Consider the following 23,478-nt stretch of genomic DNA (forward strand, 5'->3'; position numbering starts at 1 on the left):
TAGCTAAATAGATTTGTTCATAATTTTCCCAATAAATGCCTTCTAGTATCAAATGTATTCAAGTATTGAGTATTTTCTTGGGTAAGGGTGAAGAAAAACCTGCACAGCACTATTTAAATATAAAATGTGTGATCATCGCTCTTTTGTACCTGTGTGCTGTTCTTAACTTAGGTCAGTAAATTTGTAAGGTATGGAACAGATGTACGTTTTTGTTTTTGTTTTTTATTGAAACGGCCCAAAGAACATTTGATAAAAGCATTTCTAAAAGAAAGTTGGGAAACTGTTTCTGTAAAAACGGAATGCAATGGTTTGTAAATCATTTAAAATCTGTATTTATTGAAAATGTCTTTACATTTATTATGTATCATTATTATTATTTAAAATATTGAATATTGAGCTAGACAAAACATTTTAAATTTGATACCAATGACACACCAGTGCACTGTTAAAGGCATCAGATATGATAGTATGGGTGTGAATTCTTTCACATGTGTGTGGGTACCATGTACAGGTGTCGGGTTAACTTACATTCAGAGAATATCTCTTATAAGGAAGGTCTGGACTCTTTTGGCAAGACAGTGTTTAACCACAGTCTGCATGTGTTGCAACAGAAAGGCTCTGTAGTAACAGTCCCAGCGCTAAACCGGCATGCCTGCAGTCTAAACCGTTTGCCCACATTTGGCAATAAAAGCATTTGGCCTGGCCTATAAAACAAAAAGTAGAACAAAGGAGGTCCTGAAATGCAAAGCAGATGAAATCCTGAATCAATGAAGAGAAAGAGAACATTTTACTTTTAAAACAATTGGTTTCCTTAGTCCCAGGCGCCTACCAGTCCCTTTGGAGGTTTTAGAATCTGTTGAAGAGATTATATATCTCCCCTAGCCTGGGAATACCTGTGGATCCCCCACGGAATTGGAAAATGTTGCCGGGGAGAGGAACATATAAACTGCTCAGTCTACTGCCACTGCCACCCAACTTTGATAAGCAGAAGATAAGAGATGGGTGCATGGATATGAATTCACCCCTTTTTATACCCTCACATGTGCACCCAGCTTCCTCTACGAGTAGAATCTAATTCTCTGGGAAACATTTATTATGTATATATTGGGATTTTTTTTTTAATGTTTTGCAAAACTATGATAAAAGATAACAGTGGCTCAGCTTCACACCGAGCAGATATGGACCAAAAGTATCGATTGGAGTTTTGTCTGTTTGCACTTCTGTGATTTGTAAGATCTAAAATGTTTTTTTTAACCATTTCCCTCAGAATAGGTGCCTGCTGTGACTAAATTGAGAGCTGTCTGAATGAATCGAAACATTAATGTTGCATTACCGAAAACCACATTGCTGAGCTGAGAGACACTAAAATGCTCCACAACTTTAGAGTTTGGTGATAATTCCCCGGGGGTCCATCACTAACAGCAATCCATTTCACACGAAATGTAATCAGTGCATAAACAATGATAATGGTTGAACATTGTACATGGTACATTGCTCGCTGGCGGACAAACAGTGTAATTACGACAGTGTTTCTAAATGACCTCAAATATAACTTTGTCATTTTTGTCTGAAATGTGTCAAAATTCATGGTAATTAAGTGTAGCGTTTACATAGACCTGTTATTTTCATATATTTAGGTTAAAACAACCAATATGACGACTAAATAGACCTCAATTTAGCTTTTGAAATATGTTTTTCACACACTTATGCAAGTTTAAACAGTATAAAAGAAAGATTTTCATTTTGGTTGATCAGGACCAGTTGATGGCTCCATGAGTCATATTTTACACATTTGCCTAACAACCAAAAGATCCCCAGTTCAATGCTTGGAGGAGACTCAGAACCCTTTGGGATTGCATCAGAAAGAGCATAAAAAAAGCCAGCTCCAACATATAAAGCTACCCGCTGTGGCGAGCCCTTGTGACTAGGGGAGCAGCTGAAAGTAGCTTTCATAACCAGCTGGCAGAGTGTTACATCCTCAATCTTAGTTCTTATCTGTTCTTATAGACCTGCGATCTCTTTCCCTGCTATCTTCTGATTTGTTTAAGGGAAAAGAACGTACAGTTTCCTTGTCCAGTGTCCTTGCTATAAAAACGGTACTAAATAGGTTCTTCCTTCATGTGTTGTTAGCTGTCAGGTTCATCCGGAGCCTTGTGTTGTCTTTATTTTAGAGTTTGTAGAGTCACTGTTGTTTCTATTTTTTTCTCTTTGTTCACCTTGTTGCTCAAGGGAAAAAACATCAACGTGGTATTTTCACTCATCTTTTTATATTTATTTCTTTTTTTTATAAAAGCATTCAAGCACACACTAGACTCCATTTCATAACGAGTGTACTGCAGCTCTTGGAGAACACTCAGGACAGAAACAGTATGTCATCCTGCACTTTGTGTTTTACTGCTGACATTATTCTGGGTAAAACAAAGTTTGTGTGTTCAGAGGGTACAGAGAGCAAAAAAGGTTAAGAAAAGAAAAGTAAAAAGAGAAGAAGGAAAAATACCACTGCTGAGGACTCTGTGAAGCCAATAAATGTGCAGCAAAAATGGACAAATGGAGGGCAGATGCAAGGCATGAAGCAGGTACAGAGATATTGAGACAGACGGCCATTCAGCGATACAGACAGTTGTGAACCAGCTGTTTGTCAGCTGTTCCTCATCATCTTTTCCACGATACAACAGGTGGTTGTATTCGGCCGACAGATGCCGGCAATTTGTGGCGGCAAGATGCAGTAAGTGCCAGTTCATTTTTGGTTTTCTGGCTGATTTGTCTGCATCTGTGACGCATCAGAGCAATTAATTAATCAAGCATTTACTTTGAACCCATTTTAGGCAAAAGGAAGTTAAATGCAAGTTTGTGCCAGTGTCTCGAGATTTGCTTCTTTGTTTTTTGAGCAAGCAAACGGAATATTTGGGGGTTTTGTTCTATTGGTTGGCGAAGGAATGCAACCTTGAAAACCTATCCTTGTTTCTAGACAAAATTGTTGCTTTATGATTAAGAAAATAGTTCATTTTATAAAGACAGGAAAAATAATCCTTGCGTGCAGTCTTGTGGGGGTTGAGAGGTTTGAGGATGTTTGTGCACACCTTCCATACTCCAGTCGGTCCTTTGTGTGGTTAAAGGATTAGTAGCTATTTGAAATGTTTGGGTATCCCATGCTTGAGATGGGGAAATTTTCCAATATGTTTTCACTACCTTTTTAAAGAGACTTTTTTTCCCCCCATTACAGTCATGACATAAAAGAAAAATTCTGGTGTAATGCATCTCTTGTATACAGAAGAGTGGCCCTAGGGAAATATTTGGCCCTGTTGAGGCTGAAGGAGAGGATGGATAAATGACAGGGAGCTGGAGCGTTGAGGAAGGCAGAGGAGATATGGAAACGATGGAGCAGTTGATAGGGAGCTCATTATTCTGTTCCTATATTTGGCTCTCTATATTCTCCTCTCTTATTCTTACAGTGGAGACATCCTCTGTGTAGGCCTACAGCCTACTGAAATCTGTCGCCGGCGTGCTTGTATCTGTGCGCGTGCCTCCTCAGTACTTCTGTAGTTGTCATGGCAACATTACATCTTCTGGCATATGGTGGTGGTGGTGGTGGGGGGGGTTAAGTGGGTTTGATGTAAAAGGAGCCAAGGTGTTTTGTTTTCAGAAGGATATATTCATCAGTTTGACCTTTCACCTCACCAGATCAGCAGTGTGAATGTTTGAGGTGCCTTCATTTAGAATTTTTTATTTTTTGGTCTCATCTCGTTGCAGTGAGCCCCGCCTTCATTTGACTTGCCAGCACAAAACTAAACAGTCACTTGGAGCTTGTAGTGTTTGAATGTTTGCTGACACACTAATCCTCCACTGCCGCTCAGCGTTTTCTCTCTTTGTTTCTCGTTCCTGCCCGTGGAGTGAGAGGAGAGAGTCGATGCACACTGTCACCTGATCGTTTTTCATTTTTAAATTTTATTTAATTTATTAAATTTTCTCCCAGTGTTCTCAAAGTATGGTGCTCAGGCCATTGGCAGCAATTGGTAACGTTTTAACCAGCCTGTGTGTGACAAGGACAGAAAGCTTTTCTGTGCTTTTCATTCATTCACAGTTTGTGTCATATTATGATATAGCAGCCTAGGACGAGACAAAGAGAAGCGGCATGAGTAATGTTTAAAAAGAATGTAAACCACAATTACCAATACTGATACAGACTGTCGAGAACTTGTCATCGCTCATCTTCCTTTAGCAGCCACAACCTTGAAACACAAACATTGGGGGTGCTGAACAGGATCTTGTATAGAAACTAGACTGAGTGTGCAAAACGCAGGACACACATTGTTTCAAAACATGTATTCATTGTAGGGCTGCGCTATTAATCGTTAGAAAATCGCGATCTCAATTCATACTTATGTGCGATCTCATTTCCAAATGACAACGTTTAAAAAAAAAAAAAAAAAAAGACGACAACGATTGTACCGCATTTTGATCCGGGACGTAATCTGCATGAAAACAAGCGCTCACTCTTCCTGCTCAACAAATGACAAGGGTGGAGCCTTATACCACGTGATACAGAAGCGGGCTGCTAAAATTGGCAGGGAAAAAACAACGGAGAGCACGTCAGGGATGACGAGAAGGTGACTGGAGAAAATCCGTCCCGGTCAACCACCCAAACATCAATAACGGGAACCTTATACAGCGCTTCCCTATACACGTCGAACTCCCGCAGGCACAAAGAAATTACGGAGGCTATTACTTATCACCTGACCAAAGATATGGCTCCCATCAACACTGTGCAAAATGAGGGATTTAGGAAAATGATCAACACCCCAGACAAACGCTACACAGTGCCGTCCCGCAACTATTTTTCTATTGTTGCACTACCTGCTCTACAGGGAGTGCAGAATTATTAGGCAAATGAGTATTTTGTCCACTTCATCCTCTTCATGCATGTTGTCTTACTCCAAGCTGTATAGGCTCGAAAGCCTACTACCAATTAAGCATATTAGGTGATGTGCATCTCTGTAATGAGAAGGGGTGTGGTCTAATGACATCAACACCCTATATCAGGTGTGCATAATTATTAGGCAACTTCCTTTCCTTTGGCAAAATGGGTCAAAAGAAGGACTTGACAGGCTCAGAAAAGTCAAAAATAGTGAGATATCTTGCAGAGGGATGCAGCAGTCTCAAAATTGCAAAGCTTCTGAAGCGTGATCATCGAACAATCAAGCGTTTCATTCAAAATAGTCAACAGGGTCGCAAGAAGCGTGTGGAAAAACCAAGGCGCAAAATAACTGCCCATGAACTGAGAAAAGTCAAGCGTGCAGCTGCCAAGATGCCACTTGCCACCAGTTTGGCCATATTTCAGAGCTGCAACATCACTGGAGTGCCCAAAAGCACAAGGTGTGCAATACTCAGAGACATGGCCAAGGTAAGGAAGGCTGAAAGACGACCACCACTGAACAAGACACACAAGCTGAAACGTCAAGACTGGGCCAAGAAATATCTCAAGACTGATTTTTCTAAGGTTTTATGGACTGATGACATGAGAGTGAGTCTTGATGGGCCAGATGGATGGGCTCGTGGCTGGATTGGTAAAGGGCAGAGAGCTCCAGTCCGACTCAGACGCCAGCAAGGTGGAGGTGGAGTACTGGTTTGGGCTGGTATCATCAAAGATGAGCTTGTGGGGCCTTTTCGGGTTGAGGATGGAGTCAAGCTCAACTCCCAGTCCTACTGCCAGTTTCTGGAAGACACCTTCTTCAAGCAGTGGTACAGGAAGAAGTCTGCATCCTTCAAGAAAAACATGATTTTCATGCAGGACAATGCTCCATCACACGCGTCCAAGTACTCCACAGCGTGGCTGGCAAGAAAGGGTATAAAAGAAGAAAAACTAATGACATGGCCTCCTTGTTCACCTGATCTGAACCCCATTGAGAACCTGTGGTCCATCATCAAATGTGAGATTTACAAGGAGGGAAAACAGTACACCTCTCTGAACAGTGTCTGGGAGGCTGTGGTTGCTGCTGCACGCAATGTTGATGGTGAACAGATCAAAACACTGACAGAATCCATGGATGGCAGGCTTTTGAGTGTCCTTGCAAAGAAAGGTGGCTATATTGGTCACTGATTTGTTTTTGTTTTGTTTTTGAATGTCAGAAATGTATATTTGTGAATGTGGAGATGTTATATTGGTTTCACTGGTAAAAATAAATAATTGAAATGGGTATATATTTGTTTTTTGTTAAGTTGCCTAATAATTATGCACAGTAATAGTCACCTGCACACACAGATATCCCCCTAAAATAGCTAAAACTAAAAACAAACTAAAACTACTTCCAAAAACATTCAGCTTTGATATTAATGAGTTTTTTGGGTTCATTGAGAACATGGTTGTTGTTCAAGAATAAAATTATTCCTCAAAAATACAACTTGCCTAATAATTCTGCACTCCCTGTATACACGCAGTGTCGAGCGACGGTGGAGATGGAATTTCAAGCAGTACAACATTTTGCGGCAACCACAAAATGTGAGACATTTGTTGTTTTTATGTTTATTTATTGTTTTTATGTTCAGTCTCAACTGTTACGAAGTTGATGTGCAGTTAATAAGTGCAATAAATATTTATACTGGAAAAGAAAATCGTGAGAGAATCGTGATCTCAATTCTAAGCAAAAAAAATCGTGATTCTCATTTTATGCAAAATCGTGCAGCCCTAATTCATTGCTATAAGGAAATAGTAGTAAGGTTATGTATCAATACAACTTTCTCCAAAACCCAACGATAAAGAAAATCAGACAAAATGTTTTGCTATCACTAAAAATATTGTCCTTCATGTTGACTGAATAATGAGTTAATTTTTTTAGCACTTGAGTTGCACGTAGAAGAGCACAACCACTACTGTCCTTAACACAGAATGGAAATATTTGACATCCTTCCAACAGAGCACATAGTGCTGATTGGTTTTGCAACAATTTCCATTTTGCACGTTAATTGGAAATGGAAAAGGAATTAAAACGGTTTACCCAGACAGCCCTATTGCACTGATGAACATGTGTGATAACCACATTTTAAAAGACTTGTCTAATACTTTGATTTGCTCATGAGATTGTCATTTGTCTCAATAGAATAATGGTTACATAATTCTTATAATTATGGTGCCTTATACAAAACCATTTTTAAAAAACTCAGTGGAATAGTTAAAAAAAATTGATGGACTGCATAAATCTATATTAATTTAGTAAGCCTTTGGGAAACACTGAGAATTAAAAGTTCCCAAACATTTGTGGTTTGGGGTTTTCCTGGTAGAGTGAAGTATAATTTGAGCGTAATATCACTACCTTGGTTTCAATGCAATGGTAAAAATAGGAGCAGAGAAAACTGAATGAGCTGTAGAGTGATGAAGATTATTAGAGAGGTCAAAAACGGAGATGGACAGAGAGTGACACCTGCAGAGAGATGCTAATCCCAGAGTAAAGTGGATTACCGTAGCAGCCTCGTGCTCCCTCCCACTCTGTCTAGAGGAAATGGAGCTGCTGTAAGCTGCTAAGTTGCTGTGGGCTGATAAACTGCTGTCTGTGCTGCTGTGTTCACCAGAATGCTGCTCGATAGCACTCAACACTAAAACTCTTCTTTAATCGTTCTGACGTCGCCTACGTGTCGATATAGTATCCGAGTGTGTGGCTGCTGCATCTCGAGTCTGTACCGCGCACGAGTTCGCAGACACATTTATTAAAGTACCTTAGCATAGAGTTATTGAACAACCTGTGTTCGTTCAGATTTAATGTTTCCCATCTGTACTGAAAACTGAGTCATGACAATACTGAATTCAACCCTTTAAAGCCTGAGCTGTGAAATAATTGCCAGAAAATTAACTTTTTTTGAAAATGGAGTGTCTATTGAACCTTTATTGAACCCATATGAGTTTTAATTTGTATCCTGTTTGCTGCATTGGGCAGTTTTTTTGGGGGGGGGTGGAGGGGTCACCCTGATGATATAGAAGTCTCGAAAACATACACTAATAGCAGTATTGATTTTTGATTAGCTTGCACATCAGCACAGATAGCATAGAGTACCCGTTTGCGTTAATAATGCACCATGAAACACAGGAAGACATGGAAGGAGAAGATGACTAACAAACATGAAAGCAAACTACACATACACATAATTTTGTGTATAGGAAAACTCAACAGGCTATAATGAATCCTTATAAAATATGAACAGTTTTTTAAAATCTTTTTGATCCCTGCAGTATTTTATAAATTTTTAATTTATTATATGAATTAAAAACATATTGTACATCTTGCTAGTACTGCCTTGGACCAGGTTGTTCAGAGATGCTCTTCTGCATACTTTAGTTTATTTGAGTTTTGTTTCCTTGTTATCAGCTCAAAGCAGTCTGGCCATTTTCCTCTGACCTCTGATATTAACAACACGTTTTCATTCAGAGAAGTGCTGCTCATGGGATTTCTTTTCTCCACACCATTCTCTGTAAACCCTAGATATGGTGTGTGGGAAAATCCCAGTAGATCAGCAGTTTCTGAAACACTCAGACCAACTCGTCAGGCATCAACAACCATGACATGTTCAAAGTCACTCAGATGACCTTTCTTAATTTTTAAGCTCAACAAGTCATCTTGACCTGCACGTCTAAATGTGTTGAATTGCTACCATTATATTTGTATTAACGAACAGGTGTGACTAACAAAGTGGCTGGTGAGCATATATTGCGGTGATGTGAAAGTTGGCAGTCTTCAGTTGTTCCTGTGACCTTGAATCCTACAGTTGCACGTAAATATGTAGAAACATTGAGCAACAAAGGTGAAAACAACACGCACACCAAACTTGGGAGGGGGGAAAAAAAAAGACCTGTCTGTGGATGCTAACACTGCAGTTGTCACAGAGTATGACAAGAACAGAGTGCGTGTCACCTGTTGTGACAGGGCTAATATCGCATTTTGTAAATGGGTCCCTTTGCTGAGTGTGACATGTGGTAAATGGAAAATATGGAACTCTGGGTTTGATGGAAGCGTTAATGGTGCTCTGACAGATTATATGACCTACACGGGTTTTGAATGCAGAACACAAAGATGAAAGAAAAGGCACTTAGGAGAACTCAACATGCTGTAGTCTGTGTATATAAATATATTATTTATACTTGCTGTCCTGATAAAGTTGTATCTGCATCTCTGGTTTATTGATGACTGTCAACCTTGACATTTGTGCGTTTGACAGACATTTCACCCTGGTCCCGGCCTCGTCAGTTCCACGTTGAATACAGAGTCGATGTACGCTAGGGCTGCCACAAACGATTATTTTGATAGTCGACTAGTCACTGATTATTTTTGCGATTAGTCGACTAATCAGATCATGCATCCATTGGACGTAAAACGTACAGCTTCTTGCACCAGCATGCATCTGCTCTTATATAACTATCATTAGCTTACAGCTTTAAGTGTTTATGGTATGTGCTAACTAAAAATAAAGACAAGATGATAGTTTATTAAAATTTAATGAAATTTGCAGATTGTTTCGGTGAAGTTTAATAAACTCCTTGCTATCTAAAATATAACAGGACACCGGAGTATATTCTCGAGCATCTCACACTTCTGATAATCAGTTGTCTGCTTGACGTTTATTCAGCTGTGTAAAAACTATAACTTTAGTCTCAGCCAAACCGATTTACTCAGGAACAAATAAAATACTAAAAAAAGCCAAACAATAATATTTTTAAGTTATCTAAGTGACTTATATAGCTTAACCTGAGTAGCGAAAGACGGCGGTGGGTTTGAAAACGATTTGCCGGGAGTCCGGTGTTCTCACGGCTCTAGTGAGCCTTGCCCCCGGCTCGCTAGCGAGCTAGTGGGTAACAGACGTCTCCGAAAACGTCGGAGCGCTTTTGAAAACATGTGGTGTCTTGATAAACTGAGCAGATATTTGAGGTTTACACAGCTACATTCTCGCCTGAAAATATGTTAAACGTTTATTTTGTGACCCAGAAAGAATAATAAGAGTAATATTAAAACTAACTAGCTGCCGCCATTGTTGGAAACTGAGCTGGGCTGCGCTATGAATTCTGGGACACAGCTTCTTCTTCTTCTTCGGGGTTTAACGGCAGCTGGCATCCTTGTACATGCAGTGCTGCCATCTTCTGTTTCAGTCCGTTATTACACTCTTAAATCCTACTACTTATTCCTGCGTCTTTTGTGATCTTACAAAGCTTCAAACGACGCGTCGACTATTAAATCAGTCGTCGACGATTTTGATAGTCGACTAATCGTGGCAGCCCTAATGTACGCTAAACACAGAGTATGTGCACTGTGACCTGGATTTCGTTTTACTAAAAGTCAGCATGTGGGAACCTGTGAACTCATCAGCCTCCATTTGAATACTTTTGCCACGTTTTATTTTACAGGAATGTTTTTCCATAACTTAGTGAAAAACTGCTTTGAAAGTTAGAGACTTAAGTATTTCCACAGTTTGACGTGATGTTAAAGTTCAGTAACGTAGTGAAGGAGTTGCACTAAAGCCTGTGTGCCATTGGATTAGCCGTGTGTGTGTGTGTGTGTGTGTGTGTGTGTGTGTGTGTGTGTGGTATCAGTGTCTCCACTGATTACTTCTGTCTCACCTTTTTTATCTGATTGTCTGTCTGCATGTGTAACCGGTTTTCTTGTCATGACTCAGAATTCGAAACAGCAGTTAATTCAATGGAGAATAAAATGACTAGTGTAGGTTTTTTATGGATTTCCCACTGACCACATCCTTGTGCTGGTGGCACACACGGGTTCCAAGCATGCACCTGAATGTCTGAGGTGCAGACACGAAGACAAGCGTGAGACTGCAAACATCCCGTTGTAGCATCTCCAGCGCTGTCAAACCTTAATGTGATAAGAAAGATAAATCTATTCCACATATGACATGTTCATATGGCTGCAACACTCTGGAGATGACAAGCAGTCTAAAACTGTAGTAGTCTTAAAAAAACATGCTTATCTTTGAGACACAGCAGTGTGATAAGCAGTTTGATGTTGTGGACACAACTCTGTTGTTTTAAACAAGGTGCTGCGTCCAGTAATACAGCTTTGATGTTGTTGACGTTGTAGCCTGAGCACACGCTGAATGTCCAAAGCCGTCTTAGGTGACAATTAATGACTTCTTGCTGCAAAGGACTTGGTTTTCATAAGACATTTAATTGACTGGCAATACTGAAGTGTACTGAGGGCCTGCAGTCACAGATGAGTGTGATTTTCTAGCTCTCTGTGGACAGGAGACAGCCACCAATCAGACACGGATCTGTGCATGTATATGCATAAGTTAATGATTTGGGGTCTCTGTGGGATATAGAGACGGCACGTGGCAATGAGGGGTCAGCGGTGACAGACGCAGGCCAGCAGCTGTTAAAGGAGGGGAGGAATAAAAGCGAGTATAAAAGGAGGAGTGGCAAGAGGAAGTGCTAGAGTGATGAATGGCTGGGCAGAGCTAGAGGGTGAAAATGGTTGTGATGAAGGGTTTGGAGAGCAAAACGACAATGAGAAAAAGGCCAGTGGGTGGAGAGAGGGAGAGGACGGTATCAACTGAAAAGATCTGAAATATTTTTTTCAGTCTTAGTTCAAACACATTAAGAAGGCAATTATAGAGCTGAAATGAGACCGTTCAGTTGTGCTGCATATGTTTGCAAACGCTCGTGTAATGGAAACAAGTGTTCACACATGTGATTGCCTGTGATGGTCTTAAGCCACCTATTATCCCAGTAGCAACCTCGGGGGATGAAGCTAAAATCTGTAGTTCTCCAAAAAAACAGCAAATGTGGGGAGGGGGATTTTATAACTTACCCTTTTAAAATGTATCATCCCTTAAATTTACACCTTAATAAGGATGTGGCTGCTTTAAATGAAAAGTGGGTGGAGACACGATAGTTATAGACGTTAGCCGTCGACTCCTGACTGTGGTTATGGTGCCTCTTGGTGCATTTTAATGCAGTTAATTAACATAATACGGCTTACTGTGCAGCCAATTGTAGAAACAGAGCATCCAAGAAGTCTGTTATGCTCAGGTCTTTTTTTTTTTTTTTTTTTTGCGTTGCATCCATGTTTGTGTGTTGGACCCAAAATGTGTTTGATCCACTTATTAGCCAAGCCAGACAGCTTCAGCTGATAACTTAGCATTTCACCATCTTGCTCAAATACAGTTCAATACTAGCTCCTAAAACACAGAAGGCAACTGTTCACGTGGGTTATGTCTATCTTTTATATACAGTCTTTTGTTGTTATTATTAAATAAATCCTTTTTGATAATTTTGTCTTGTTCTCACATGTAGATCATTAAAAGGAAAGAAGATCAAATATGGAATAAAAGCTTTAGATATTTAGCATCCGAAAGCCACATTAATAAAGAAAATACATTTTTTCTTGCTGGATCTCACCAGTTACACACTAGTTTGTTGCCAATATCCAGTTTAAGTGTGGTCATTAACTGCAACATGTTTCTTATCTTGGGGCTCTTTAAAATAAAGTCTGTCACTGTCAACTTAACCTTTATAAACTGTTAAACCTTTTTGACAGGAGACTCTTGATCACTTAAATGAGACTTATACTTTTTTAATAAATCTCTTCTGGACAAAAGTGTAATATTGTGTTATAGGTAAAAAACAATGATCCAAACAAAGACTTTAAGTTTAATGAAATTTCACACGTTTATTTTAAAATGAACAAAAAAGCAGATCAAACATTTCATTAGAGTTTATGGGCTGCACAGGTTTGGAAACCAGGGTAAATAGTAGGAGGGAGCACGAGAGACCGAGTAAGGTTGGGAGGAGGACTGGGGGAAGGTGTGGAGACTGAGGGTTTTGCATAAAGAATAAGAGCTGGGTGAAGAGTAGGAAAGAGCACGAGAGATTGGGTAAGGTAGGGAGGAGGTAGAGGGGTTGAGTTGGGGTGTAGGGACAGGGGGTAAAGGGCAAGAGTCGGAGGGAGTGAGAGGGATGGGAACCAGGCAGAGGTTTGGGTTTAGATCTTCAGTTGCTGTTTTATCTTCCATCTTCTCGTCACTTTTTCTCTCAAGGTTTTCTTCAATGTCCTCTTTTGTCTCCTGCTTTTCCTCCTTTTCTTCCTGCTTTTTCTTGTCCTTTCTTGGTTTGTCCGTTCCCTCCTCTTCTCCCTCGTGGTTTTCCAGCTTTTCCTCTCGGGAATTTGTTTCCAGGGTTTCTTCCTGGTGGTCAGCGTCGGGTGCAAGCTCCTATGTAGACAGAGTAAAATGTATTTTACTGAACTGTGACTCAGTCTGACAGAAGTTGTTAGGACCAAACATGACATTATGGTAAAGTGAAATGATAGCGGAGACAGCTTACCTGAAGGACGTTCTTCCATTTGTCCAGTTTTTCCTGTAAGTTCTCCATCAGAAGCTTGTTCTTAATTTGGAGCTCCTCCACTTTCTTCTTCTCCTCTTTCAGGCTCTTCTCGGTTGATTGCCACTTGCTGCTCCAGTGTTGTTCCCTGGTGTTTATCTCCATGTCTTTTATGATCGATTCATGGAAGAGTTCTACCCAGGCTTTGGTTCGAGCTCTTCTTTTCTTCACGCATCTTTGAAGCGCCTCATCCTTGAGTTTGAGCTCTTCTTGGAGGCTACTCACTTCCATTTTGTGAGCGTCTTCAAGGACGGCAATCTTCTCCTTCAAAGATGCATTTTCCTCCTTTGCAGTCTTCAACTCCTGAGTGGCAAAATGGAGTGCATCTTTTAATTCTTGCACCGTTTCACTTTCAGCAATCTTGTTAGCTTCCTGCTGCTGTTTCATATCAGCAGCGCTAGTCTGCACTGGCCAAGATGCCTGAATGATAAAAACATGCACGTAGTCCATAGTTAGAAAAATCAATCACACAGTGTGATGTGTGGCATTAGAAAACTTTAAGGTGACACAAGAAAAAGCAAAAACTGAGTCCTACAGATGTTCTAAAAACACAAATGTTCACAGAGTTTTGTTAAAAGTGCTTACAAATGTTTAAGCATTAAAAATTAAAGTTAAACTCCAAAGTGTACTCTGCTTCCTGAAGATTATGAAAGCTTTAGACACATTTTGAGCAAAAAATTCAAAAAAAGCTTTTGCTTGCTCACACGAGAAAAGCTTACCAGATTTTCTGAGACAAATGTTGGGTCCATTTGGGCTCAGAAACACTGAAGAGTCGCTGTTACACTTGTTTAGCTGTTGATATTTTTCCAAAGCGTTCGTTGAGTCACAGCAAATAGCGAGAGATGCTTGTAGGTTCAGGTTGGTGTTTAGAAATGAAATATCCAGGTAAACACTGCAAACACTGTGTTTGGAGAATCCTGTTCAAAAATCATCAGGCGATAGTGACAGCACTACCCAGGTGTTACCATGGAGCCCATGTTGTTTTGGTTTCTGTGTTCTTGTTGTTACTGACTGAACTTGAAGCTATTTAGCTATTTACTGTGATTAAAAATTAAAACTAGTTTCAATCAGAAAGGGTCCTTTGGGTGTAGCAACCTTTTCACTTAATCCTCAGGGGACCCGTGAGGCTTTCTGTCCTATACCTTTCATTACTTTCACCTCCAGCCTCACCTGAACTGTTTTGCTGTGCAAAGATCTCCAATCCATGTTTTAAGAGAAATGTTTTACAAACAAATCTGGTTTTCAGATTCTGGGTTTCTCGGTTTCCTATCAGAATTTATATGAATACAGAAATTTCTTTTCCATGTTAGCCGTCTTTAAACTAAGCAGCAATAATAATAACAGTAGGAAAATATTGCACTGTATCTTTTGCACTGTGAAGGATGAAATACCATTAGGTAAAAAAAAGAGAGAGAAATCCAGCTTTAATTAAGTTACAAAAGAACAAAACAGTCAGGCTTGGCCTTAGAAAGAGAGAAATGTGTACGGTACAGGCTGGACAGTAAAGCTACCTGGCACTGACGGTGTAAAGTGAGGAGCCTGAAAGGGAGAAAACTGCATGAGTGCACTGCAAACTGAGATTGTGCCTCATTACGTGAGCTTTCCTATAGTGAAACAGGACATGGTACGGTTGTGTTTTAATGGAGGGAGGAAGAGAAAGAGATATGGGAGGGAAATGAAAGCAGCAGATCACTGTCTGTCCCTCCTGCTGCCTCCATTTACCATCATTGATTGTGCAGCCAGTCGGAATTAACGCCTACCTGTTGTACTCAGATGGTCAGCACTGATGTGTGCAAGAGGGAAAAGGAACCGTGCACCCTTTTTTTCCCCTGTAAGCCTTTTATTTCACGCAGTATGACAGCTAAGTGTTGGTGAACTCTTCTTACACTAGGGACGATAAATGTCCACCTTCAAGGACGTATTCCTTCAAGATTTAAAGACGTGGACATCCCTCAGACATGAGGACATTTTGCGGGTAATTGCACCTTAGGTTCAAGGATTGGAGGTCAGTTAAAGGATGGTGGAGACTACTCGATATTGATGGCAGGTTGTGTGAACTGGTACCAACAACCTCAGTTTATTACTTTAGGAGTTATATGGGAAAACTGATGTCAATCTCTCGTCCGTCTGTAAAATATAAAGCTATAGGCCGCACCCAGCAAATTGAGATTAATAGAGAGACTGGTGACAGAAGACAGACAGCATCCACCTACCTCTAAATCTCACTAATTCAGATTATCTGTGTTTTGTTTAATTCCCACAAAACCCCAAATAAAAATAACATATTGTGGTTTTATGAAGGATTATATGTGGGACTACATCCTCTTTGTGATTTGGATCCATATAAAACAGCTGACTCTCTTCTGTCCTCCATCAGCGCACTTTTATTACCTTACTCCTGTCGCTTTTCCATCAGTACATAGTAATTCTACTGGTTATATCAAATATACATATATATATATATATATTACCCTGTCCCTTTGACTGTCCTCACCCTTCACCCTGAGGCGGCACATTTCAAACCCTTTTTCTCTCATTTCTCCCACTTTTGTTCTCCCCTTCCATCCATCCGTCTCCCCCTCTCTGTTGATCCCTCCCCCCTGGGCGATGTGGACAGTTGGATGGCTTTGTGTTTGACACGTGTGTTGGTAGGACACACACACAAATGCACGGGCACACACACTTCCAGTTCCTATTGTCAATAAGATGCTCAGCTGTGAAGCCCCTAGCCCTAATTGTGTGGGGTAAGGACAGTGCCCTTATTGTGCTGCAGATTAGCGCATACGCACACCCACCCACCCACACACACATGTGTCCTCAGACCCCATGGGGTCCCTTTAGAGTGGATGTGCCTTGAGGCAGAAAATCAGGGGCAATTTACGAAAGGGTCCGTTAGGGGATGGGGGATGTACCGCAGTCCTCAGCTTCAAGCTGTAATGTCAAACAGTTTCTTTGGTTTCTTATTTAGGATGACAGAAGTCAGTCTTGTGATGTATTAATGGAAAAACGTGCAAGAATTTGTTTTAGTGAAGCGTACTGACAATTTACTCAGTGGCGTTGATGGATATGAGCCCTGAGATGCAGAAAATATAGAAAGCAGTTAACAGAAATCTTCCTACCCTGCACATTTCTCTTTGTAGCAGGATAAACATTAAAGTGATCAAACTCAGGGCAATTCATTTCCTTGGTTTAGACACAATTACTTAAGCAATGAAGTCTCTATATAGTATAATAAAATAAAAGAAAGATTTTGTGTTTAACACCTAATGTTACTTTATCGCTCCTTCTTGGATTTTGCATACAGTATGTTATTGCTGTCATGCTGGACAAATGCAATCAATTTGTGTGATCACTGGTTTGAAGCAAAGCCTCCCAAAACTAAAACCCGGAAAAGCCTCTTAGCCACGAGAATTAGGGGGCTGAGTTTGGGGGTTTGTATTTTAAATGCAAATTAGAAGTACATAAATTAAATAAACAAGAAAATATACCTTCACCTTGTGATTTGACGCACTGTGTGTACAGCTGATCCTAGACTATGATGACAGAATACAAAGGATTGCAGAAATTAAGCAACCAGGAGTTCCACTTTATTTTATGTGAGTTTGTCTAAAAATAAACACGGGGAAATTCCAAAGTCAGATACACTTTCATCAAAAAACAAAAACAAAAAAGCTTTCTGTGGAAATGAAATCTCAGATTCTTTCCCAGATTTCTGACTTTCCTTTCTCACTCCTTCCTTGTTAGCCTACAGTGACCTGAAACATACAGTGAGTGCTTACATTCAAACCCACTGACCTTCGGTGGATGGTATTTAGAATAGTGGCAAGTCAGTAAAGACGCTGCTTTGAGTACATGCAGATGTATGAACACTGTGTAGGGCAAAGGTAATGTTTGTGACCCATTCAGGTGATCCATAGCCCCCAGTGTGTTTATACACATCTGTACATTTCCTCTTTTCCACCTCCAGCCTGAATGAAGCCAGTTAACTGGCTCTGACGTAAGTGTGTGTGTGTGTGTGTGTGTGTGTGTGTGTGTGTGTGTGTGTGTGTGTGTGTGTGTGTGTGTGTGTGTGTGTGTGTGTGTGTGGAGGGGGGGGCCATGTTCATGTTAACATTTTTAAAGACTTTTTAAGCATAGACAAGTTACACAGTGACAGCGCAAACAGGAAAAAGAGAACGTTCACCTTCAAAATAAAAGTTATAAATAAATATATCCAGTTTTTCCTCTTGGGAATTTGTTTCCAATATAATAAAAGCAGTCATTTTCACCGCCAGGAACCACTCTCCAACTAGTTAAGGATTACACATGTTCCCTTGTGACCAGAGGTTGTCATGACCCCCTGACAACCTCTGCCCATTATCCAGGCCTGTGTGACTGTGGTTTACTATTATATATCTCTTTTAATCTATAACTAATGTGTAAAACAGCAACTTGCTGGTTTAGTGGGCATAATTGCCAGACATTTCCTTGACTCTTAACAATGATGGAACATCTTGTAGAGACTTTAGAATTCCTGATTCAATCCCATAACAGAATGTTTTAGATCAAAAAAACAAAAAACATAGCAGCCATCCAAAAGCTATTCATGTAATCTAATCTGATCTTTCTTTATCTAACACTAACACACACACACACACACACACACACACACACACACACACACACACACACACACACACACACACACACACGCTGAACAATGCATCAGGGACAACTTGGGGAGCCAGGGACCAATCCAGTCGACCGTCTCTTCCACCTGAGCCACAGCCATCCTTCTCATAAGCCATCCAGCAGTAGCACCAAAACCATTTTCACACATGAAATATAGACACTTCAGGGATAATAAGATCTGGACATTGTCCCACATTCTCTGAAACTGCTATTTCTAACATGTACACACGAAAGAGGGCAATCCACTTCAGACGTGTTCTCACTACTGGAGTATTTCCACGCCCTGCCCTGGGCGAGAGGAGGTGTCTGGGTAGAACATATTTCGTTCACTGGTATTGAACTGCTACCTGCATTATTCTCACCTTGGAACAAATTGGTGCATTCTAACATCATACGAGTCTTTGTTGTTAGATATCAGGTAATGTCTAGTAAAATCCAGGGATGCAGTGAATGCATTAAATGGTTAAATTCACAGCAAAGCAATAAATATAGTCGCAAAAACTCTGAACTGTCCCTTGAAGTCTCGTTTGTGTTTTCATTGCGGGGTGGTGGTGTTGTACATGAACTCCTCATTAAACGTGACCTCACTGTTAGTTGTAGATGTCTGAAAACAAAAGTCATACAAACCAAGATTTACTCTCACACAACTCTCTGTTATTGCAAATTGCGCTTGAATGTCTGAGCTGACATGTGATGTAATGATACAGTGGGAGATGTGTTGTCATGGGGGTTTTAGTTCCCCGGTGGTCATGGGGAAAGGAAGCTCATACAGGAAGTGAGCTGGCAGGGCCCCGGTCCTGTAGGATTGCACATCCACACGACTATATATGTGTTAATGTGTCTGCGCGTGTGAGTCAGCAAACACGTGTGTGCCGTGTTTTCTAAATGCCACACGGTGATGAGAGAAAGATCCGAGGACAGAGTGTGAGGAGCTTGTGTGAGAGCTTTCCGGAATGTGCTTGTTTTGTCTGTAGTACTCTATTTACTTTCCTGATTTCTTAATTGACTGATGTAGCTGCAGGAAAAGGCTGATAAATGAACATAGTCATCGCATCACCTCAGAGTTATGCAGTAGTTATGCTGTAATTTGCAGTTGTGGGCAGATAAAGGAGGTTACAACAGGAAAGAGCAGCTGGCACAGAGTGTAATAGAGCAGAACAAAAGAGAGCGGGGGTCATCACCCAGACAGCACTGAATCCAATGTGCTAATTGCACACATGGAAAGTGGACAAAAAGGAACACTTGGTACTCAGCAACAGTAATCAAACACCGTGAAGACAATTATTTATTCTTTTAACCTTTTTTTAAAATCTTTTGCTTAATAGCTTTTGCAAGAATGTCGTCCTCGTGTGTTTAACTGTAGCTTTCCACGTACCAGTGCACGTAGGACACGACCTGCCTTTCTCACCTTATCGCCTGAAATGTGCACATGATCCGCTCGTGCACGTGTCGGGGTGAATGTGTACGTGAACATGTGTGTCTGTGTGTGGCTCCAGCAGTCGGGGCGGGGGTTGGTGTGGTTGGTTGGCTCTGTGTGAGCTCTTTGTGAGAAGTGGGGAGTCATGAGTGGGGTGGGGTGTGTACCGGGTGTTTCTCTCAGCTGCCTGCTGGTCTGGTTGCTGTTGGTAACTTTGCTTGATTAGATCAACGGATCGGCTTTCAGGCCTCTCTCCCGCTCCCCCACCCCACCCCCAGCTCTCCTCTCGGAAAGGCTGAAGTGGAACTGAAACTGGAGTGGTGCTAAAAGTCCGCGTGGAGCTGCGAGTGACGGTGCTGCCTTGGAAACGCTCGTCGGAGTTCGAGCACAAGTGAGTTGGGGGAAGGTGGGGGGTAAGAAAAGAAGTGATAGCCTCAGGACAGATAAGCTCCAGGGAGAGAAAAGAGGGAGGGAACAAGGGAGGGAGGAGGAGGAGGCAAGAGAGAGAGAGAGAGGTGGGAAGCTCTCAGAGGAAAGAAGTCTCTCTCTCTCGCTCTCGCTCTCTTTCTGTCTGTCCGACTTACCGGCTGCTGCTTCTTCTTCCTCCTGTCTTCTTGGGTTTTCTGGCTGCCGGCGACTGGCTGGAGGAGTTTCAGCTTGTTTTTCGCCTGCCTTTCGGATTTGAACATGGACTCAGGCTGAACAGCTACACGCACTGAGCTGTGAGAAGAGTCACTGGAGATTCCCCGTAAGCAGCTTGATCTGATCTGATGTCTACAAGGTGAAGTGTGTCTTTGCTCAAATATCCCGCTGAGAGAGATTGTTGCTATTTCAGGAGTGTGTGTACTTGTGGAAGACACAGAGCAGCCTTGGAGCGATGAAGTGCTCTTTGTGACAGTTCATACAGGGATAGACGATGAAGGTTAAAAGTCGCTGTTAGTATGATTCATTTTTCATCATGTTTACGAGAGACGGTGATGAGCCTACGCATTGCTGCTTTTGCTGGAAACATTTCCTCTTATGGATGCTGCTTCACACTGAGCCTCTCCTCCCTCCGGCTCTCCCTCTTCTTGCTCACCTTCTGTCGCTTTCAATTCTCTTAATGGTCTCGAGGTCTCAGCTGGTCAGCTGGGATACCCCTGTGTGTGTCTGCTTGTGTGTGTGTGTGCGTGTGTGTGTGGGGGGGGGGGTCAGCTTTTGTTTGGGAGAGAGACAGTTCTCAGATAAACTACCTCTGGATTTCCCCCCTGCTCACATGCAATAAGATAGATCCTGCTTTCTATTTTTAAACACTATTGTTTGTCTATATATTTGTGAGCACCTGACTCGCTCCACAGTAGCATTTCTGTCACTGTTGTGTTTAGTCTATGGATTGGGGCAGGAGGGTGTATTTGTGTAGTCCATTCTGGGATAGAGAGATAGCAGCTCTCCTTTCTGACTTTATCCTTTTGTTTTGTCAGCTGCTGACCGCTGTTTTCTCTCTCCTCCAACCCTTCCATTGTTTTTTGCTCCCTTAAGCTCTCTTTATTTCACTCAGATGCAGATCCATGCAGCTTTACTCCTTCGCAGCCGCTGCTATTTAACATTTTCTGACACCTTTTGTTGATTTTGTAATTCCTTTTTTGTCTTTCTCTTCTTAAAAACTAAGAGAAGTGGGGAGGGTTCTCAGTATCATGCTGTGTCCCTCTCATTCTCTCTCACTCTGTGTGTGTGTGTGTGTGTGTGTGTACTTTTCTCAATCAGATATCCGAGCAGAGCAGCATGTGAGCTGTGTCTCAATCCTAAAACATACAGTTTCCATTATTTTGGTTTTGCCAGTCCAGGTGTCTAAATCTCAAATATAACAAGTTGTTACACGATGCTGATCAGATGGAAATGTCAGGATGTTGGTCCAGCACTTTTGCCTAACTCAGATGGCATAAACAGCTGAGTGAAATGCCATGAAGCTTTGGTTGCCATCATTAGATCAAAAAATGTAATTCAGCCAATATTTTTATTTCATGACAGCCCCATTGTTATCAGCTGAATTTTGAGGTTTATCCTCATTACCAAATGTTGCTTAGCAAAAATGGCTAGCCATAAACTGCATCTAAGAGATGCAACTAGACGTCCTCCAGACATAAATTGTTAATTCAAGGCTTGAGCTGGTCACAATGATAGGCCCGCCCTAAAGCGTGCATTGCATTATTGTCCTTTTTGACTAATGGGGGTGTGCATTAAGAGTTCAACCTAGCCATCAGGTCACCAGCAAAGAGTGTAATGGCTTCACAGATCGTGGGAGCTGGAGGTCATTTTCCCATATGCTTCTGTAGTGCTGAGCTTTGTTTGCAGTCAGTAGTGTCGCCTCCTGCTGGTCAGTAAAAAGAATACACATGTCAGACGCTTGAGCGCTGATGTCACTTTTAAAGCCCAGAAGCCAATTTTTAGTTAGTGTGGCTAAAAGGTAACATCACTCCTGTACGGCAGCATGTCAGTATGTTAACATGCTGCTGTGGGTTTTTCCTTTATTAGAATTCTAAATGCGCGTTTTGCAGGTTGACTAATTAATAAACTTTTAGCTCCAAAAAACTCCCCAGTGTTTTGTAGTTGTATAAACAGAATATCTGTGACTCAGAGTTTTCAACATCATTACATCATACGAGGTATATATGTATATATGTTTTCAAAAATTCCTGGGTTGTGCTTTCACTTGTGTGGGTGTGACACGTTTCATCACACTAGTGGAAGCGGCTCAGCTAAGTGAGCGAGGCAGCAGCAGTGCGTCATATTCACAGACTTTGATGCAGTTTCTTTACTGCTGGGGTTGTGAATCTGCCACAGCTGCCCCAGAAAGCTTTATGTATGGCATTGCCAAGGCCGTGTCTGTGGACACGTGTGTCCATATGTCTGCGAGAGAGGGGTGAATAGGTTCTGCATAGCTGTCCATAAAGGGGTGCTCAATCACTGTAGCACTAATGGTCTTCCCTTAGGGCGCCATGGATTTTTAAGGTGTTGCGACAGGCATGGAAGAAGCATAGCAGCTTAGAAGCAGACAGCATCCTCTGCATCTTAGAGTTTCATAATGCTGGAAAGTAGATCAGTTTCAGTTCCTAAGTCACCCGTGATTCTGTTTAATATTAAGGCGAAAGAGCAGAGCACATTAATGTGAACCGAGCAGGAAGATGTAGGAGATGGAACATGATTCATTAGGGAACGTGGTTCCAGACAGCGTCTCTGTAAAGTTAACTCTGTAAAGAGTTAACACACTGATGGAACAAAGAAGGAGAGCGAGTGGGAATCCATCAAAAGCAATGCATCAGAGATTGAGTTAAAAAAAAAAAAAAAAAAAAAAAAGTGGGGAAAAGGAAAAAGGCAGCCATTAACTTTCACGGTACATGTGTCATTTTATCTGTGAGAGAGTGTTTGTGACAGTGAGCATGTGCAATAGTATGCAGCTATGTCCGGAGTTTTGCAACCTGTGCTTTTTCTGCTTGCTGAGCTTGCATTGCAATGCCACACGCTAAACACCATTACAAACTGATAGGGTGTCAGTTCTGCTAGTCTCCCTGGATTTAGTGGCACTGGAAGGCAGAGACAAATGGGTGAGGCAGCGGGAATGAGAGCTGAGAGAGAATTTAAGGAGAGTGTAGCAAATACAGGAAAGCTGTTGAAAACAGCTGTGTGAAGAGACAGGAAAGCGAGAGGGTAAAACCTACAAAGGGTGACTGTGATAGAGTGGTAACGTCTCTTTCTGCTGAAGCCTAATAAGTCCAGAGGTGTCATCAGCTGGAGGAGTTTAAAATCCCAGTCCACTGTCTCTGTCTGTATTTTGACATCATGTTAGGAGACAGACGGTACAGTTTATGTCTGGCTCTGGCACCTTCATCTACCCAGGGATTCCCTCAGTAGGAATGAATGTCAGCAATGTAGAGAGGATGGTAGTTTGTTTAATCTAGTGGGTACAGCTGTTGCTATGAAGAGATGCTGTATGTTAGAAATGTGTGTTTGGGATTGTGTGTGAGTGCTGGTTTTGTACGCTGTG

At 41.4% G+C, this 23,478-nt stretch overlaps 2 protein-coding genes across 9 annotated transcripts in view; one reads left to right on the plus strand and one right to left on the minus strand.

Moving 5' to 3' along the window:
- The window catches only part of LOC146367434 (SPRY domain-containing SOCS box protein 4-like), an 81,353-nt gene that overhangs the window by 15,525 nt on the left and 42,350 nt on the right, over nucleotides 1-23,478 (plus strand). The window contains exon 1 of one of the 8 annotated variants that reach the window (XM_084911303.1): nucleotides 19,603-19,848. The exons of 5 other annotated variants lie outside the window; for them this stretch is intronic. The gene's annotated coding sequence lies outside the window, so the exon portion shown is untranslated. Of the gene's footprint in view, nucleotides 1-19,602; nucleotides 19,849-19,894; nucleotides 20,239-23,478 lie in introns of those variants that run through there. 2 more of the 8 variants (XM_084911296.1, XM_084911304.1) reach the window with 2 other exon arrangements.
- Nucleotides 12,659-14,281, minus strand: LOC146367435 (uncharacterized). Its single transcript, XM_084911295.1, has 3 exons — nucleotides 14,089-14,281; nucleotides 13,313-13,789; nucleotides 12,659-13,200 (listed from the first exon to the last, which is right to left on the minus strand). Exons 1-3 carry the CDS (start codon nucleotides 14,116-14,118, stop codon nucleotides 12,706-12,708), a joined length of 1,002 nt encoding a protein of 333 aa, XP_084767421.1. The 5' UTR covers nucleotides 14,119-14,281; the 3' UTR covers nucleotides 12,659-12,705.

The sequence above is a fragment of the Perissodus microlepis genome, chromosome 18 (assembly GCF_051167445.1).
Source record: "Perissodus microlepis isolate ML-2025 ecotype Zambia chromosome 18, ASM5116744v1, whole genome shotgun sequence".
NCBI classification, from domain to species: Eukaryota; Metazoa; Chordata; class Actinopteri; order Cichliformes; family Cichlidae; genus Perissodus; species Perissodus microlepis.

Coding starts and splice junctions, on each gene's coding strand:
- LOC146367435 (XM_084911295.1), bottom strand. CDS start 14,118: ATGGACCCAACATTTGTCTCAGAAAATCTG. Junction 13,790..14,088: donor CATTTGTCTCAGAAAATCTG/GTAAGCTTTTCT, acceptor TTTATCATTCAG/GCATCTTGGCCAGTGCAGAC. Junction 13,201..13,312: donor AATGGAAGAACGTCCTTCAG/GTAAGCTGTCTC, acceptor CTGTCTACATAG/GAGCTTGCACCCGACGCTGA.